The sequence below is a fragment of the Prinia subflava genome, chromosome 8, assembly GCF_021018805.1.
Source record: "Prinia subflava isolate CZ2003 ecotype Zambia chromosome 8, Cam_Psub_1.2, whole genome shotgun sequence".
In the NCBI taxonomy this organism is placed as follows: Eukaryota; Metazoa; Chordata; class Aves; order Passeriformes; family Cisticolidae; genus Prinia; species Prinia subflava.
The window spans coordinates 34,534,316-34,554,366 of record NC_086254.1 but is presented as its reverse complement, the minus strand read 5'-3'; the positions used below and the strand labels follow the sequence as shown (position 1 = coordinate 34,554,366).

General features: G+C 50.6%; 1 protein-coding gene across 1 annotated transcript in view; it reads right to left on the bottom strand.

The window, feature by feature from the left end:
* Positions 1–12,807: 12,807 nt before the first annotated feature.
* Positions 12,808–20,051, bottom strand: part of CHMP4B (charged multivesicular body protein 4B) — a 21,582-nt gene continuing 14,338 nt past the window's right edge. Inside the window, exons 2-5 of the mRNA XM_063404684.1 lie at positions 17,775–17,952; positions 16,960–17,074; positions 16,344–16,470; positions 12,808–13,620 (exon numbers count right to left, since the gene is read on the bottom strand). Of these exons, the coding sequence (XP_063260754.1) occupies positions 13,553–13,620; positions 16,344–16,470; positions 16,960–17,074; positions 17,775–17,952 (488 nt within the window). The 3' untranslated portion in view covers positions 12,808–13,552. The remainder of the gene's footprint in view (positions 13,621–16,343; positions 16,471–16,959; positions 17,075–17,774; positions 17,953–20,051) is intronic.

Below are 20,051 nucleotides of genomic sequence, written 5' to 3'. Positions count from 1 at the left end.
AGAACTCCTGCTTTACCCACCTTACAACTGCTCAGCTTTCCATGGAGTCGTGGGATCATTAAGGATGGAGAAGACCTCTAAGATCATCAAGTCCAAGTTTTAACCAAACATCACCATTCCCACTAAACTGCATTGCCAGGTGCCACAAATACTCGTTTTTTGAACATTTCCAGACATGGTGACAACAAAATCTGTGACCAAAATGTGGAGTTTTGCAGTGAACAAGGGGCTATCCCCCAGTGCACAACTCCTGCTGTAAAAATACCAGGGGAACTCCGTGCTGCCAGGCTTGGGAGTTTGAAAACTCTCAAAACCAAAAAAGAAGTCAAAGCAGAAATGTGTCCATTCTGTGGAATAAAATACCCGTGGTTTCCTGTGTGGCTCCAGGGCTGGGAAGGGCCCTGCAGGGGTGGGCTCCAGCCAGACACAGCCCCCCATCCCAGGGGGATGCTCCATTTTGTGGGGGGCCATCAGCTGCTGGTTTAATTTGGCTTTGAGTTCCATATGTCTCAAAAAATCCTCTTGAAACGACTTCCAGAAATGCTTTTATTCCAAGAATGTTCTGACTTGAATGCATCTGATTCATCCCCTCTCCAAATGACCCTTTTACAGCACAGCCCGTGCAGCCAAAGGGAAGCAGAGTTGTTTTCTCCCTGCTATCACAATCAAGTTGTTTGGTATAAAATGTGGCTGAGAAGTGAATCCATAATGTTCCTAGCCATGTAAGGAAACTGCTATTACCAGGAGGAAAATGCAGGTAGTAACTCTCTGGGTTTTTCTCCACTGGAACTGTAATTAATGTGGATGCTGTGCACTAAGTGCAGGGAGAAATACAGACTTCACAGCAGTGAAAATGCATCTCATTAACACCAGAACTACTGTATCGTCCAAATGCATTATGTTCAGCAAGGAAACGCTGTGTAATTGAATTCCCACCAAAGCACAGTTCATCTGCATCAAACAGCACCATGCTCATCCTGCAGCTCCTTCGGGCAATGAGGATTAATTAGGATACCTGCTCGTTACTCGGGGAGCAGGCACACACGCTGTGGTCAGTGCTCAAACCCCAGCCAGGGCAGCTCCAAAGATTTGGACCTTCTTGCACTCAGGATGCACCAAAGAGACAATTTTTTTTTGTCTGTGCAGAAAATGCTGGTAAAAAACCCCAACAATTCACAGGAAGGCACCTCTGCTGCATAAATACTTCAGTAATAATTAATAAGTGATTTATGGAATTGGTTTTGAATTATTCTAGGCTGGATTGGCTGGAGTGGCAGGGATGTGTATAAATCATTCCGTGCACAGCACCTCCCAATCCCAACATGCAGCTAATGAACCCTCTGGAGCTGAACATGCTCCTCCTTCAGGAAGAATCCACTGATCTGCAGCATTTTAATGGGTAAATTATTATTAATTTAAATGAATACATTAAAAGCTCCCAAATACAGCAGAGGGGAGAGTTTGGGAAGGGGTAGGAGGCATTCAGATGGAAACAGCAGAGAGGGTTTGGAGATTTGGAGTTGGAAATCTGTGCTGAGTAGTCTTTCAGTCAGATCTGAGTGGGACTAATCCATCTCTTTGCTACAGAACCCCCCATCCATGAGCCCCGGCACTGGGGTGTGTCAGGGCAGCAGGAGCTCATTAAATGCATTTTAGCTCATCATCATCATCATCATCATCCTGTGCTCTCCCTTTCCCTCCTGTCACTCGTTCAGCAGAGCCCCAGCACGGGCTCTCCAGCACCCACCCGCACAACCTCCAGGCTGAGAGACCCCTGCAAAGCCAAACCCCCGGGTTACTGTGGGCAGAGGCATCCTGGGGCCAAGCAGCACACAGGGAGGGGCTCACCTCTGCTCAGGTTGGGGTCCTGCTGGGATTTTCCTCCAGGTTCATCCCAGACCCTGACTCCTAAAGTTCCCCACAGTGAGAAGGGATCAGCCCCCTCAGCAGCCCCTTTGAGTGTCATTTTGGGCTGTAGGGGAGGCAGTGGGAGCATTCCATCACCCTCAACCTTTGGAAAACCAGAAACTACTGGGAAACCATTTTGAGGTGCCACTTGGGTGAATTTTACTCACTGGAGGTGCAAGGGATGCTGAGCTCTGGCTCATTGTGCCTCCCTGAACATGTGGGACATGATCCCATCACTCCCAGGACCTCACTGTGCTCACCAGTGCCTGGCACACCCCATTACTTCAGTACTGCAAATCCCATTATTCAGCTCTAACGAGGAAATAATTTTAATTAAGGAAATTAAAAATGTATTTGCGTTGGAATTTTAAGTAGGTGTTAATTTGAAGAGCCCTGCAGCCTGTTTGTGTCAGGAGCAGCAGAGGATGGGATGGAGGAGGGGAAAGGCCTCTGCATCCCCTGGGGGCTGCCCAGGGTCCCTGGGGAGCAGGGGCAGGGCACAAGGACAGGACCAGCAAAAGGCAGAGGCACCCCCAGCCCAGGGGGCTCCAATGCTGATTCCATTCCTGCAGGAGGCTGGAGCCAGGTGGGAGTCGGGCTCTTCTCCCAGGAAGTGAGAGAACAAAAGGAGTAGACCTCCAGTTGCACCAGGGGAGCTTTAGATTGGATGTTAGGGAAAAATCCTCCATGGAGAGGGCTGTCAAACAGCTGCCCAGGGCAGTGCTGGATTCTCCATCCCTGGAGGAATTTAAAACCCCCTGTGGATGTGGCACGTGGGGACATGGTTGGGTGGTGGGCCTGGGAGAAGAGCTGGTAGTCAATGATCACAGAGGGCTTTTCCAACCTTAATGAATCTACAGATCCATGAAAAGCAGCAAAAAAGGTGAAAGGTGTTGGAAAGTCCTTCAGAGGAGCTCTGAAGCCATGAGGCCACAAGGAGGGATGAGGATATTCCCAGGCTGGCCCAGGTCCCCACGGGCTGCAGTGTCCCCTGCATGGGCAGCCCCGAGGGCTGAGGGTCACCTGGAGGTGCCAGGTCCTGCTTCCTTCCCTCCTTCACTTGTTGCTGGTCTCCAGCACCAGCAGACTCCATCTGCAGTGTCCCAGGCTTCCCACAGGTGCCACCAACCCCTGGGAGCTTGGCTGAGTGGCAGTGCCACGGGGAGGTGGCTTTTGGCCAGAGGGAAGGAGATGCTTCTCATTTTGTGTCCTTGCAGCAGACACAGCCCAGAGAAGGCTGCAATGCAAGGCTCAGCTTAATGCAGCTGTGTAAGAGTCCTATCAAAAACAGCAGTTAATTAGTTAAGTAATACCCAGCGTTATTAATGCTGCAGCTCTGCCATCACCCATGTATTTATAATAATAGTGTTCCCTCTGTAATAGCATTAATCATAATGGATTTACTAAGAAATTAAGGGGGAAGGGATATTATCTCCCTCGGGAACAGCACTTGACAGCAGCCCTACTTAGTGTGTGGGTTTGCATTGGTTTAATTCTCAATGTCTCACTCATTAATCTGCTTTTCCAAGGGCTCCTCACAAACATCCCTCTGGGAGTGCAGCCACAGGAGGATGGAGGCAGGACAAGCCCAGCCAGGTGAGGGGGGTCAGGCAGGGCAGCCCCAGGGAATCCTGGCAGAGGCTCAGCACAGCACCAGGGTTTGCTCATTGCTGAGAGGGCACGGTCCTCTCCTGCCTTGGTGGGCAGTGTCCATGTCTGGGCATCCTCCTCTTCTCCAGCCAATCTGCTTTCTCAGCTCCAGGCTTAAAAGACTCTTCTAGCTTTACCTGGGGAGCAAGGAATATTCAGCATCCCTTCCCAAGATTTATAATGAACGCTCAAAGGTTTTATTGAAACTTGTTTTCCCTTTTCCCTCATCAGGCTTCTGGTTCAAGGCACTTGGACCAAGAGCAGCTTTTCTGAGCCAGGAATGCAGTGAGACACCCTCAAGGCTCAGGGCCACCACCCTCAGCACATGATCAGCACATTGAGCTTTCACCAGCAGCTCCTGTCTGATAAAAAGGAAAGCTTGATGTATCTCCTAAAAGTCAGATGATCTCAATAAATCCCAATCAAAATCAAAGCTTCATAAAAATTAAATAAAAATTAAATAAAAATTAAATAAAAATTAAAGGCTGAAGTCCAAAGTGATCCAATGATTTTTACAAGTACAACTTTCCTTGATTAGTTTATGGCTGTGTGTAAAGACAGAGACATTTTATCACAACTTGCATTAAACCCCTCTGATGCCTTGCCTGGGAGTGGGAATGGCCTGGAATGTTCACCTGCCAGCAGGAAAACAAGCTGGAGGAAAAATGCTCCCAAACCTCGGAGAGCCCCGGAGCCCTGGGGGCTGCTGTCCCCAACGTGGGCACCTGGCTGTCCCCAGCACGGGCACCTGGCTGTCCCCAACACTGGCACCTGGCTGTCCCCAGCACGGGTACCTGGCTGTCCCCAGCACGGGCACCTGGCTGTCCCCAGCACGGGTACCTGGCTGTCCCCAACACGGGCACCTGGCTGTCCCCAGCACGGGCACCTGGCTGTCCCCAACACAGGCACCTGGCTGTCCCCAACACTGGCACCTGGCTGTCCCCAGCACGGGTACCTGGCTGTCCCCAGCACGGGCACCTGGCTGTCCCCAGCACGGGTACCTGGCTGTCCCCAGCACGGGTACCTGGCTGTCCCCAGCACGGGCACCTGGCTGTCCCCAGCACGGGTACCTGGCTGTCCCCAGCACGGGCACCTGGCTGTCCCCAGCACGGGTACCTGGCTGTCCCCAACACGGGCACCTGGCTGTCCCCAGCACTGCCCTCCAAGGACACACAGGGATCCCACAGCTGATGGGGACCTGAACTTGCTGTGCCCATCCTTTGCATCATACAAAGCACCTGAGGACACCTGGTTCATTTTTTCACCCAAGTTCTTGATACATAAATAAGCCCATTTCCCCCTTTTCTTTTCCCATTTAGTAATTTTTCTTTCTCTTTTGTACTGAAGGAGAGGGCTGGGCCGAGGAGATTCCTGAGTGCCCAGAGCAGCCCCCAGGCTGCAGTGAGGCCTCCCCAGGGCCTCTTCTCCTCCGTGCTGAGCACACCCAACTCTCTCAGCCTTTCCTCAGAGCAGAGGTGCTCCAGCCCTGCAGCATCTCCGGGGCCTCCTCTGCCCTCCCTCCAACAGTTCCAGCTCCTTCCCGTGCTTGGGACCCCAGAGCTGGGGCAGGGATGAGCCTGGGAGGGGCTGCAGCTTCATGGGCACCAGCAGGGAATTTTGTGTTATCACTGGAGAGGAACTAAATGCACTCTGGTGCTGAGGGGTAAAATTGTTATAAATGCACATTATATGATTGGCTTTTCACACATATTAAAACGAATATCCCATGTGTTATGTTAAGAAGTTATGCTGTGTTCATATAGTTTCTTTTAGTAATACGGTAAATATAGTTTTTAGGTTATAGAATAATAGTAAAATAGAAACTATGTTATGTAAAGATACATAAGAAGAAGAGAACAAAAGAACTTTTTCACAGTATCCCAGCTGGATAAGAGACAGCAGCAACAACTCTAAAAAACCTCTGAGGAAAGATTTGTGGCATAGCCCAGGTGACAGTATGGAGCCATGAGAAGGCCAGGTTTATAGATGGAAAAGAGAAGGGGGTAGTTCAGATTAAACAGAAACACCTAAAATTTGAAAGGAATGTTTGACTCATGTATGAATATGAATGTATGAATATTCAACACACTCATGTTTTTAAGGGATGACTCTTTTATTAAGAGGGGTACCCACATGGTGAATCCCATGTGAGGGTACCCAGGCACCTGTAAAAGAATCCTTTTGTTCTTATTGTCTCCTGATTGTCTATTTGTATTTTTTAATTAAACTTTTAAATTTTACCAAGTGAGAGAGGTGGGTGAGAAAGATTTGTCAAATTCTCTGATATCAAATGTACCCTGAAGGATTTTGCAGCTGGACCGGGACACTGGAGTGAGTCCCTGGGCACAGGGGATGCTCCCCAGCCCCCCAGGCCTGGCAGCCCTGCCCTGTTCTGGGCAGATGTGGGAAGAGCATCCCTGGTCCCCAAAAGCCCTCCCAGCAAACCACGTGCACACACAGCCCCTCTGCCCTTGTCCTTTTGCTCTTCCAGTTTAACTCCGTGCTCGTGTCCCTGCTCCTGGCCAGGGGATGTGGAGGGTTCCAAGCTCCCTGCAAACAAATGGAAGTTCTCCAGGACTGTGCTCATGGGATTGTATGAGATTTGTCAATATTTGCTCAGGACTGAGGTGAAACTGAACTGAATGAGGCTGGAGAATGATGTCAGATACTGGACTGGGAGGTGCTGTGACAGCTCCTGGAGGTGGCTCCTGAGGCATCACCAGCTGCTCAACTAAAAATGCTCTTTTTTCTCCCTTTTCTTCCTCTTCATTGTATTTTAACTTTAATTTTGTATTTTTACTTTAATTTTGTATTTTAATTTACATGGCAGGCAGCGCTGCTCCCTGTTGCAATAACTAAGGGTGTTTTACACTTTATCTCTGTGCCATTGCTGGTCAGGTGGAGCTGATACCAAACCATCCCTGCCCAAAGTGAGGACAAGAGCCAGGAGAGGCCGTGCCTGACCCCAGGGACTCTGGCACTGGGAATCACAGAACCCCTTAGGCTGGAAAAGATCCCCAAGACCATCGAGTCCAGCCATTGACAAACCCAGCACGAAGCAGAGAACCCCAGCCTCGATCTGTGTGAGCTGTCCCAGCTCTCAGCATCTGCCAGGACCCGGCCCGCCCTGGTTTGGGATACCCAACCCCGCTGCCCGTGACGGGAGGGTGGCACCGGGTGGCACTCCCGGTGTCACCTCCGGCCCTCCCGCAGGGACAGGGGTCCCCTCCCGCCGGGGCTGGGGCTCTCTGCGGGATGCGCTCCCGGCATCTGCCGCCTTCCTCCTCCCACGCTGGAGCTGCTTCAACGCCCCGAACTGCGCAGGGAGGGAAACCCATCCCGGCATTGCCCTCTGCTGGCAAATCCCTCTCGGACAAGCTTTTCCTCCGCTGTGTTCTCCCAAAATATCCTGCGGAGTATCTGCGCTGGCTCTGGGTGCATATCTGGGCACCCGCAGCATCCCCAAATCGCGGCGGCACCAGCGAAGGGATTGGGCGAGGAGGACCTTCCGTGAGGCTTGGTGCAGGCTCTGGGTGCCCAGGGAAGCAGCTGAGTGACTGCAAACAGGGACTGGAGCCCTTCAGGGGCTGGGCTTTCCCTTGGGGAAAAGGAAGCTGAAAATTAAAGTGGGGAAAAATGTATTTATTAAAAGCCGGCAGCCAGTGACCCCATCACAGCAGGGAAATATTGGTCTCGAATTTAAAGAAGTTTCATGGGGCTCAGGAGACAGACACAGAAGGGGGTTTGTTGGGAGGTGGTTTTCCAGAGAAGTGGGATGCTGGGTTATTTCGGGTGTGGGTGGCCTTGTCAGGGTGGCCTCAGCAGTGTCACCTGTGCCCCGTCACCTTCAGTCCCCCGGGTGAAGGTTGCGGCTGGCAGAGCACCCCAAGCCAGGCCCTGCATTCAGGACAAGTGGCTTGTGCCCAGGAGCTGGGGTTAGTGGCCCTCGAGTCTCAGGGGAAGGATGGGCAGGAGCCTGTGCTGTGCCAGCTGTGCCAGCTGTGCCAGCTGTGCCAGCACCCCCAGCAGGGAGGTACCCCGGTGTCCCCTGTCTGTCTGTCCAGAACGGCAGCTTTGCCTCCAAGCGTTCGAGTGTGAACCTGCAGGGACAGCCCCGCGTGCCCTGCAGAGGTGTCTGTGTGTCCCTGCAGGGGCTGAGCCGCACGGGGAGGGGGATGTTGGGCAGGAATCCATCCTGTGAGGGTGGGCAGGCCCTGGCACAGGGTGCCCAGAGAAGCTGTGGGTGCCCCTGGATCCCTGGCAGTGCCCAAGGCCAGGCTGGATGGGGCTTGGAGCAGCCTGGGACAGTGGAAGGTGTCCCTGCCATGGCAGTGGCATGGAATGAGATGGGATTTAAAGTCCCTTCCCAAACAAATCTGAGGATGCTGCAAGCACAGCAGAGATGATGGGCCAGGGCAGGGCAGCAGGACAAGCTTTTAGATTGTGTCTCTGCTGGACAGCCCAGTCTAAACCCCACTGATGCCTGAGACATTTGGGATCCTGAAGCCGGGATGCTGCCAAGCCAGCACCATAGAAAGCTCTAGAAGCCTCAGTTCTACCTCATCCCAAAGCCTTCTCCTCCCTGATGCCCACAGGGGAGTCCCAGGAGCTGCAAAGGTTTTGGAGAGCTCACTGTGGATGGGGAAGACGTGCCCAAGCCCTGCACGCCATGTCCCCGTTTCCTGCTGAGCAAATCCCTCTGGAACCTCCTCCCGTCACACACAGGGGGCTGGTTCTGGAGGGGGCTGGGGCCAAGAGCAGGTGAGCACTTCAGCAAAGGGCAGGAGAACCCCGAGGACAGCCGGGGGGACACGGGCCAGCCCCAGACCCGGCTGCATCCACCCCTGCTTCACTCCCAGGGACAGCCAGCGAGGGAGGCGCTCAGCCACAGCTCTGAGGTGACACAGAGGAGGTCACCACGTTCCCAGGGTGCAGACAAGGAAGGGGAAACCTCTGATAATGCCCTAAAACAGGGCCTCAAATTCCTGCCAGCTGAGCGGGCTGGGAGAGTCCAGCTGAGCTGGAGGCCTGCAGCCAGGGGAGGGAGGGAGGGAGGGAGGGAGGGAGGGAGGAATGGGGCAGGGCCGCTGAGAGCCACAAGATTTGGAAAGCATCACTTTGATTTAATGGACCTTGATGTTTGAAAATTAGGTTGAGAGCTCTTTTCTTTGCCACAGGGCTGAGCAGCAAGCAGGATTTAGAAGGGCAAGAGCTTTCCAAATTTGTCCTAAGAACCAAAATAATGATAAAAATAATGAGCAGGGGAGGGAGGGAGTGCTGGGTTCACATACAAATATTAACCTGAGGGTCCTCTCAGCAGGGCCCTAATAAAGGGATTAACCTGTTCTATCAATTAGTGGTGTTACACCTCTTGAGTGGGAATAAACTCATCCTCACAGACTAATTCCATAAACACGCTGCACTCAGGGCCTTCAGTGAGCTGAGGGCTTTTAATGAAAGGAATGAGATTCCAGCACACATCTGCAAAGGGATTAGAGAATGGCCACTGGTGTTGGCATCTCTGGGGCTGCAGCCACAGTGCCATAATGACCCAACAGGCTGGGACATCCTGGGGACACCCCAGAGCCGGGAGTGCATCCCAGGGGAGCTGTGGGGGGATGGAACCTCCCTGCAGGACCCACGGCCAGGCAGCCCCAGTGCAGCCAGGGGGGTCCCCAGCCCTCTCTGCTCTTTGGGTGCCCTGAGCTGCCAAACCCTCACCTGGCACCAGCAACCCAGAGTGACAGAGGTGTCCCCAGCACTGCGGGATGTGGCACTGGGGTTGTGCCTGGGGATGGAGCAGCTGCAGCATCACCAGTGGGATTCTGTGGGGGGTTTAGCAGAGGGGGCAGGTCCCAGGTAGGGAAAGCAGGAAGAGAGAGGCACAAGAAGCTTCATCCTGGCTGTGAGCTCCAGGCCACCAGTTCCGTCCCTCAGCCTCCCTCCAGAGCCAGCAGGGCAGGGGCTCCCAGCTGTAGCTGGGGCACAGCACATCCCACAGCACCCACAGCAGCACCAGGGCACCATCAGCCCTGCAGGACAGCCCAGCACGGGGCCCTGCAGGACTCCAGAGCCTGGGGGTCCAGTTAGGGCTGGGAAACTGGGAGCAGATGGAACCAGACAGTGACGTGGGTGAGACAGGCTGGGGCAGAGCAGGGGGCTGGGATGTGCTGCTGAGAGAGCTGCAGCAGGGCTGTGTTAGCAGTAAAGAAGAGCAGCCCCCAGAGCAGGGCCAGGTCCAGGGGTGGGATGTGACAGGAAGGGGAATGTGGCAGTGGGGGAAGACACCTGATTTATGGCACTGACAGCCAGGACCTCTCACTGCTAAGGAAATTCCATGTCCTGTGTGCTGCTCCAGGGGACACCTCCCTGCAGGCAGAGCAGACAGGGATTGGATGGCATTTTTTGGAGATGCTGTGCTTTCCCTCAAATGCTTCAAGTTCCAATTTGTAGATGATAGATTTTTGTGAGGACATTCCCCTCAGTGCATCCTGAGAGGCTCCCTGGCGTGCTCCTGTACCCACGTCCTTCCATGTGAGGCCAAGGCTCTCCAGAGAGCTCTCAGCACCAAGCACCTCCCCAGAACCCACTGCTAACCCATTACTAACCCACTACTAACCCACACACGCATTAACAACTCACCAGTGAAGCAACTGAAGAGCAATTTGCCTCCCCAGTGGCTGACGGAGCCCCTCATTCCCTGCCCCTTTAACACTGCACTGAAGTTGAATGTTCATGTCTCAGAACAGTCCCAGAACTGGTTCTCCTAGAGAGAGGAGCAGGGAGGGCACACAGGAGAGCCACGGATCCACCTGGAGAGGATCAGCTCCAGCTGCAGATCAGCCTGACAGATCAGTACCGGGCAGAGCTATGCATTCCCATTATTCCTGGAGGGAAGTCCCCCAGCTGCTGCACCACACGAGGGCTCTCCAGCCCCAGGGGTGATGTCTGCTCAGGTTTATTTATCCTCGGTTTATCCACCTCACCTCGGCCTCTCTGGCCCAGCTTTTCCAAGTGCTCTGTGAGTGTTCACCCTGTTCCAAAGGTACAAACACACATCCTCGGTGTCAGTGGACTCTGAGCTTTGAGCAGCCACCAAGCAGGAATCCCCTTCTCGATTCCTGTGACCCAAACGTGCAGCACAAACACAAAACACTTCCCTGTCCCTCCCAGCATTGTGCTTCCCTTGGATCCCAGTACAAATGCCATGTCCTGGCCTCTCCACCTGCACAACAGCCACTCTCTGTACTGAAAGTGTTCCAAGGGAAAAGCAGGGCTGAAACCCTTCAGCCCAGTCTGTATTTTCACAGAATCCCAGAGTTGTTTGGGTTGGAAAGGACCTTGAAGCCCATCCAGTGCCACCCCTGCCATGGAAGGGACACCTTCCACTGTCCCAGGCTGCTCCAAGCCCTGTCCAGCCTGGCCTTGGGCACTGCCAGGGATCCAGGGGCAGCCACAGCTTTTCACCCTGCTTTAAGGGAATCATTCTCATACACACGTACAACAGTGACAATGCTTTCCACCTTCCCCAGAGGAAGAAAACAAGGATTTTCCACGAACTGAAAACACCTGGATCCCAGAGTTCTGCTCACCTCTTCAACAGCTCCACAGGAAAACACTGGCACAGCTGCAACTTGAGTTGTTGAGGTTAATTGAGCTGAGTCTCCCAGCAGGAACTGGAGTGGCTTTCCCAGGAAAAGGGACCGAGTGGCACTACAGAAACTGCTGGCAGGCACAGCTGCTCCTCCTGCACTGCCATGGGGCTCTGCACAGGGAGGTGCTGCCCTCAGAACCACTCTGAGCAAGGCACCAAAATGTTCAACATTGCACTGCTCACTAAGCAATGGATAAGGAATTCAGTGACACCCAAAGCAGAAAGGTGGTCAGTCCTCAGACATTCTGAAGGATTAAGGAACCACCCCATCATTGTTAAAAGGATGAAGAAAGAAAAGGTTGTAGGTACCTGGGCTGTCATCACTCAGAGTAACCAGGCAGCCCAACACAGTCCCTGCTGCATTTCCCTGCTGTGCAGAGCAGGCTGTGTTTGGGTAAAGCTGAGGGAACAGCAAAGCTGAGCTACCCCAGTGTGGGGAGAGACAGAGATAGTACTGAAGGCAACCTTACCCTTGATTCATTAGAGCTGTGTTAATTACCCAGGGGTGGGAACAGCCCTGCCCCCCCAGCTATGGCTGTGATAGAGGGGTTGGCTGGGAGGGGTTCAGCTGGAGTTAGCTGGAGTCTGCTGGCCGTGCTGACGAGGGACAGGAGGCTGTACAGGGGACAGAAAGGGTGAGATGCTGTACACAGGACAGACAGGGTTAGGCAGCAGTGCTAGGGACAGGGAGGAGTGAGCCACTACTGGAGAAGAGAGAGAGAAGCAGAGAAAGAGCTGGAGCTGTGTGAGCTGCCCATGGGAGGCTACATAGAAAAGTATGAGAGACTTGTAGGTAACAAGGACCTGGTGCTTGGAGCCCTCTGACGTTTTTAAAGCAGCACTCTGAGTGCAGGGTCTGTCCAACACCCCAGGGCCCAGCAGGGCTGCCAGGGGCTGCCTGTGCCACTGCCACAGCAGGACACTGCACAGCACTCACTGTGCTGCTGATGGGGTGGGGTTTTCCCCTCCCAGCTCCTCCTGAATGTTCCTGACACTTCCCTGCATTTGAGATGCTCTCCTGTAATTCCTAGAATAAAATAGAGCAGCTTTAACAACATCTGTTAGCACGGTGCACAGCAGAGATCATTTCCATGATGAAAAACAAAGCCAAGGGCCCCAGCTCTGTCCCTAAACCTCTTCCTTTGAACTTAATTCAGCTGATTTCTCCTCAGTGTGGGGATTTTCACAGAGAACAGAATCCCAGGATCACTGAGGTTGGAAAAGATCTCCAAGGTCATTGAGTCCAAGCTGTGCCTGATCCCCATCTTGTCACCAGCCCAGAGCACTGAGTGCCATGTCCAGTGGTTCCTGGAGTATCTCCAGGGATGGGGACTCCACCACTTTCCTGGGCAGTCCCTTCCAAAGCCTGACAACCCCTTCCAGGAAGAAATTCCTCCCCATGTCCAACTTGAACCTCCCTTGGCACAGCTTGGGGCTCTCTCCTTGTGTCCTGTCCCTTGTTCCCTGGGGGCAGAGCCCAACCATGGCTCAGCAGCTTTAGAGTGGATGTCCCTCATGTAGAAAGAGCCAAACTGCACCTAAACCACAGCCAGATCACTTAACCAGGACACAGAATTGACCACAGCAGCCACAGGTGAAAATTAATCGAGATATTTAATACAGTGCAATCCATAGTAGTTTCTTAATTAAAATAATTGTGTGCATGTATCTGAATGGGTTATCAATTATCACAAAAAAGCAATAAACATTGTAGTGCTATGTAGAAAAATGTACAACTGAACTTGAAACCTTCCCTACTTCCAAGAGAGTGTGGATCAACTGCAGATCATTCTCACCAATTAAAATGGGCACAGTGACTATGTCATTGCAGTGACAGACACAGGGCTGGCCACACAGCAGTCAAGGGATATAAATAGAACTGGCAAAGAACTAAAAACCTAAAGCATTCTTGCACCTAAAACACAATAAAGAAGCCGATGGGGGCTTACGACTTTTCCTGGTTTTTAAATGCCTTACAAGACTCCTAGACACACTTAAACTGACTTAAAATTACAGAGGGTTTTTCAGCTTAATTCAATATATGGCCCAAATTGAAGATCCAGCAGTGGCAGGAGCACAGTCCCAAAGCTGAGTGTCTGATTTTGCAAATACCTTTTCTACAGAAATTGAACCGTATTGTCAGCAGGCATTCCCCTGCTCCCGCTCCTCTCCTCTGGGCAGACTTTTTTCCATGCTATGCAGAAAACAGCAATGCAGTTCCCACTACTCTGGGTTAAAATTAAAGATAAAGACATTTTGCTTATGCTTTCTTCTCAACAAAACACATTTGCACCCGGAACAGGTAACCAAAGTCTTTTTTCCAGCCAGGGGCTGCTGTGGTTACATGGTTCCTGCCCAAGCTTCCAGCTCTTTCATGTCATCATCCTCTTCTTCCTCTTTCTTCTTGGCTGCAAAATCACAAAAGAGAACAAGTGAGTGGGAATCCTGAGAGAACCCAGAGGCCTCTGTGCCACTGACAAACCAGTAAATGAAGCACCTAAAGCCAGCTGTGGACAAAAAGTACACAAAACCTTTTAGAAGTGAAGTAAAAGGTGTTTTGCTGGGAGAGCCTCATGGGCTAAACTTCCCGACAGTCCCACTCTGAATGGAGAAAGACAACAGCTCCCACAGAAGAAGGCAGTGGGCATGTGTGATGTTTTTCCACGATTTCCAAGCCCCTTTCAGAGGGATGCAGCTTCTTACACAAACTTATCTGATATCTCCAGTATTAATCTCTTCCCTATAAATTCCTTATTCCATCACTGAGTACTGCAAATGCAAGAAATGAGGTGTTTGGGTCAGGTACAGGATGTGGAGGGGCTGGAGAGCCCTGGGAACCTCCCACTGCCCTTCTCCTGTGCTCCTGGCAGCTGGGTGGATGTGGATGGGAGGGAGCAGCCTGGACACTGCCCTCTCCTCATTCCTGCTTGTTCCAGGGCAGAAAACACTGCTCTTTGTCATAACCTGACAAGTCCAGCTTCCATTAACTCAGCAAAAAAAGTTTGGACCACAAATAGCTGCAATAATTTTGGAAAATGTGGGGAAAAAAAAAAAAGAGTGAAGCAATTCCTGCTCCAAGTGGTTCATGTCATTCCAAAAGAAATGTTTACATCAGGAAAACTGAATCAGCCCCAAGCTCCAGACCCCTCACTTGTACAAGGCTCGAATTTAGGTTTCTACATTAAAATTTCTATATTATTACTTGGTTTCACCTCCAGCCTCCAATAAACAAAAACAACTTCTGCCTGAATTTCTCCTGACACCACAAACAAAATTCCTCATTCAGACTGATTAAAGCCAAAATCCAGACAGCTCCTGAGAAACAGAAAAGCAGGAAAGCTTGTGGTCATCTTCCCTTAAATGGATAAAAAGGAGGTAAGAGAGTCAGCTCTACCTCAAAAGACACATTTTTATTCCCAAAAAGACAATTACACACAAACCTGAACCATTAGGGGCAGTACTCCCTTTGGGAGTCTGACCATGGTAACCACAAGCAAACTTTTAATCCCAGTGTTAAATCAGTTTTAAGTGAAAACAATTTAGGTTCAAAAAATAAACCCACACAAAATCACCACCCAACACCACCCCAGAATCCAAATTTTTCCCAAGCGCCAGCCCTGGATGCAGTTTTATTGAAGCAAAAAGTGCCACTTAAATACATTAATGGAATTCATGGAATTCTCATTTCCATCCAAAAGCAGCTTAGCATAAATCCTGTAAAACACTGAGCTTTATACTTGCAGCTTTTACTACTAAACTTGTACACAATTTATATTATTTTAGGGAGTTTCCCTATGTTTTGTGCTGTGTAGCTCCCTAAATATGTGCACAATTACAACGCCTCTTACTTGTGTGCAGTCCCAAAATGCAAAGAGTGGATCTGGGTCCAAGGCACTGTTTTGTAAGACTGCTTAGAGAACAAACCTCATTAAACCAGCCAGGCAATAAAAAGGCAATGCACTGGTTCACTGAATCTGTTTCTCCTGAATCTGATCAAGTCTCAGATTTCAGATATTCTGATAGAACTCCCTCCCCTCTCACCAACTCAGGTCAGCAGTTCTGCCTGGCAGAACACAACCAGGAACACACAAAACCAGTGGTGTCAGAATAAAAGCAGAGTGACACACAAGGAGCAGTGGCACAAAGCAGAACCTGCTCCTGCTTCCCACACCCAGCCAAACCTGGAAAGGCAGCAGGATAATTATAGATGCACTGACCAATTGGGATTATTTTCATCCACTGCTTTTCTGGACTTTTTTTGCTTTTCCAAGTAAGGACATGGAACAGAGCTGCAAAGTCTACAGATTATTCATCACAGTCAGGCAGATTCAGCAAAATAGGCTTGTAAAGCTTCATATCCCATTAATGCTGCCAGAGGTGTCCCAGCTCAGCTGAATTCCATGGGCCATGTTTGTACAAGAGGGACCAGTTCAGATTTAAGAGCAGCTTTGAACCTCTGTGTAAATACAAACATTTCTTGTCCATCCTCCAGGTAAAATCCTCACACCAGCCATAATTCCCTGGATATGTGTGCTCCAGGACTGGGATGATCCTGACTTTGGGACTGCCTGGCTTGGGTACTGCAGAGGAGCCCACAGCCTTCCCAAAGAAAAACCCCAAGGGAAGATCCTCCCAAAGGCCAGGAAAGCAAATTAAACCCCAAAGCAGCAGCAAGGAAGCATGGATCCATGGGGGAATCTGAACCTGCCTGGGACTGGATGACGCTGGAGGTCTTTTCCAACATCAATGACTTTATGAGTTTATTTACTCTGCCCTCCTGTTTACAGCCTCAGGGTGTCTTCTCAAGATTTCTTCCTTGTTGGCCCAGCAGCCCCTGTGAAAAGGCTCCCTTCTCCCACTGCACTCTGAGCATCCTCTGGGCTGCAGAATACCTGGTTGAGCTGGAGCAGAAAACAGCTGCTCCTGTGACAGGGAGGGATTTTTGTGCTTCTTCTGAAAGGCAGGTGCCCCTCACAGAGAAATGGCACTGGCTGTGATTTGGGATGCAGGAAGCAAGTCCAAGCAAAATGTCTGTGCTGCCTGCAGCCAGATCTCCCAAATCCAAGGATTAGTAAGATTAATAAGCACACTTTTAGTGATCCAGGATGTTTCAGTAAAGGTTGATCCATACCTGGCTTGGAGGGTATTGATATTGAGGGCACATTTGGTAGTGGTACTGTCTCCGGACCACTGATTTCCAGCAAGTTTTTGTCTAGTTCTTCTTGTTCTAGTTCCTCTAGTTCTGCCATGAGTTCATCCTAGAGTTTCAGGGAGAAAAAAGAAAAAAGAACTTTAAGTCATATTTATTAACAATCAGATATTGCTGATTATTATTTCTATCATGGAAAATATCAGAAATGCACAGGATCAGAGCAAAGTGAGGAGATGAGGTGCCTGATTCTGATGTGACTCCTGTACTTGATCTCTTGGAGAGTGAAGAGGGTGGGGAAAGCAGAGGGAAGGAGAAATCCAAGTCCAGATATTCTCAGGTCAGGCCATCCAGACCATTCTGAGCATAAAGTCCAGGTTACAGCCACCAACATTTCCAGGAGGGATTTCACAGCCCAGTCCTGCACCCAGGCACACACAGCGTGCAGATCTCCTGGGGTTCCAGTTCCTGGAGGGATTTCAAAGCCATGCACATGTGGTGCTCAGGATTAGGGGCTGGACTCCCTGACCCCAAGGCTTCCCAGCCCAGAGGATTCCATGACTCCCTGGTACAAACAGCAGCACACTGAAAGCCATACCTCATCAAATTCCTCCCCAAATCCTACTGGCTTGGAGATGGCTGTAGAGATCTCATCTGCCAGCTCTTGCTGTTCTGCAATGTCCTGCATTAATTCATCTACTTTATCAATGTCCCTGGAAAAGAAAGGAAAGAATTCAGTATCATCAGGCACCTTCCCAATCAACACTGTATGTCCTGGCTTCTGTAGAAATGCCACACCACAGTGACATTTCCAAGGCCCTTTCCCAAAATACACTTTGCATGCAAGTCTCGGTTTTATCCCCCTGGTCTCAACACAATTATAAATGAATTTTTAACTTTTCCCTGCAAGCTTAGCTCCCAGCAGTTATACAGACACCAGGGAGAGGTTTTGTTCTGCACCACTGATATTAATAATAATTTGCTCTCTTCCCTGATTCAGCATTATTACATCCACAATATTTGCTTGTGGAGCAAGCACAACATTCCCATAATGCAGTTTTACCTTTAATTATTGCTACATACACCAACTCCACAGCAGAAAAACAAGTTTTAAGACCCCCCTTGAGGCTTAAAGCTCTTGCTGCTACAAGATGGATCTGTAACTGCTGCAGGCTCCCATTTTCTTTAGACCACACTGGTCCTATCCAGCTTTTGGATAAATGTAGAAAATAAAACAGTAGTAAACTGAGGAGGACTCGATAGTTGTGTATTTTGTTCAATTTTAGTTTAAGTGAGAGCCTTTCAAAAGAAGGTTTTGCTGTTCCAGCTCCACCTTTGGTGTGAAACACCAGGCACTCAGCAGATCTAACAAATATCAAACTCCAGATCCCATGGGAAGATGCAGTAACTTACATGTTGTCATGAGCAGCTTTCATGGCCTTAGCAGCAAAACCCATGTTCTTAAGCACTTCAGTGTTGGTGTTGGCATTCTCCAGGGCTTCCCTCTGGAATTCAATTGTTGATAACGTGCCATCTATCTGTGCCAGCTGCTTCTCGTACCTCTTCTTGCGCTTCAGGGCCTGCAGGGCAGCTGCACAGCAAAGGACAGGGTGGGACTGATGAGATTGGTGCCCAAAACAGCCATTCACCCTTGGCACCAAGTGCCACTCAGCACAGGGAAACATTTAGCATTTCTAGTGTTTGTTGTCCGTTCTTCCCAGATAAACTGTGCTGCCCAACCCTTGATTTGCCTCCTTCAATGAAGCTGTTTAGAGGTGGCTGCTGCCTCGTGGCCATCACTTGTCACAGCAGGATGCCAGCCCAGACACTCCTGACACACCACAGACACCGACCATGCTACAACAAACAGAAGGCTTCAATATCCAGGCTCATCCACCAAAAACACCCTTGTTCACCCTCCCAGGTGAGGTCTTTGTGCTGCTGCAGGTCTCCCCTCTTGCTGAACCCCTGGGAGAAGCAGCTTGTTCAAATCCTAGGAGAAATGTTCCCTCAGCTTTGCACTTAAATGTGAAATACACATTCTAAGAATGCTGGTATTAATGTATGTTTTGTGTTACTCCTCCTAGAAGGAGCTGAGCTGAGAGAAGCCCTCACTGAGGGTGGTTTGAGCACTCTGCTGCTTGTGAGCACTGGTACAACATGGGCTGTGCAGGAGGAGCCCACCAGGGCAGCTCCCACCCCTGGGGATCCGTGTGGGAGGACTGGTCCAACCTGCTCCACACCCCCACCCACACAGGGGAGCACCCAGCAGTGACAACAGCCCACAGCCAGCTCTTCCCAAGACACCTGCACAGAAAGCATGGGCATGGCCACTGCTGAAACTCTGACAGGGAGCACGAGCTGCCTTCATGCAGGGCTGCACAGATGTGCTCAGTGCCACATCCCTGGAGGCGTCCAAGGCCAGGCTGGACGGGGCTGGGAGCAACAAACTCCTGGTGTCACCTGGAGTGAGACACAAGTGCAGCTCCTCCCTCTCTGGCCTGTCCTCTCCCTGACAGCCCTGCTCATACAACACCCCTGGACTTTAAACCTCACCTGGCCCCAGGCTGCTGCTCCCACTGCCTGGCCCTCAGCTCCTGCCCTCAGCCACACACACACTTCTCTCCTTCAGTGCTCTGATCTCTGAGAGTCCCACAGCACAAACCACTTCATGGGACATAGGATGGGCTCTGCTGAAAACCAGGCTTGGCCCTCCCAAAGCTCGGTCCCACACACCAGGAACAGCAGCAAGTAAAAGCTTTACATCTCTGAGAGACATTATTTCAAGCAGAAATTTTGAGGAGAGCAGGAAACAAGGAGCAGGAAATCCTGACAAGACACAGCTTCCCTCATCTCCCCTTCCAGAGGGCTCGGGGATGGGCTGAGTGTTTCTGCCTGCTCTCCTAAAAGCTGATGGAGCCCACAGGCACCCTGGGTGTTTGGGAAGGTGCCATCCTGAGACGCTGACACTCCTGCAAGATAAATCTGAAAGTCCTAACCAGACTGCAACTGGTTATGAATATGCTCTATTTGGTTCATTTCAAATTAACTAATGTGTTAGAGAACAAAAAATGCACTATTTTATGGGAAGGGCCAGCTAAGGATGCCAAGCACACAAAGTAAGCTCAGGATTATTTAGAAGCCAGTACAAACACTTCAGCTGTTCCAAGAGAAGCCCAGGACCCAAAACAAGCCTCTGCAGTGACTTTCTCTCCACTTGCCAGTAGAATCCCCAGTTTGGGGCCAGTCCAACATCCACGTTTTTGACAGGAGAACAGGGGTTTTTCAAGGACAGCGTTTGCTCTGCAGAATGAGGCACAACACAAAAATCCCAAACATTCCAGCTTTATGCCAGATCATAAAGTGATGAGCAACACATTGCTGGGATATTTAGACTGGTTCAATCTGCACTAATGGTTTAATTATGGATATAGGAAGTTTTCTTACTCAGAAAGATAAAAACTGTTAATAGCTGTGTTTATATAGTGACAGATGCTGGGGAAATGCCCAACAACAAGGGGACGTTCTTTATGGAGAATTTTGCACCTCATGGAGAATTACTGGCAAACCCAGGGATTTTACAGCATTATATAACATTACACAAAGCCAAGGAAAGTGCTGTAATTTATGTCCAGCTCCCCACTCCAGCTTTCTCTGAGAACAGTTACAGCTTGTCTGCATTTCATGCTC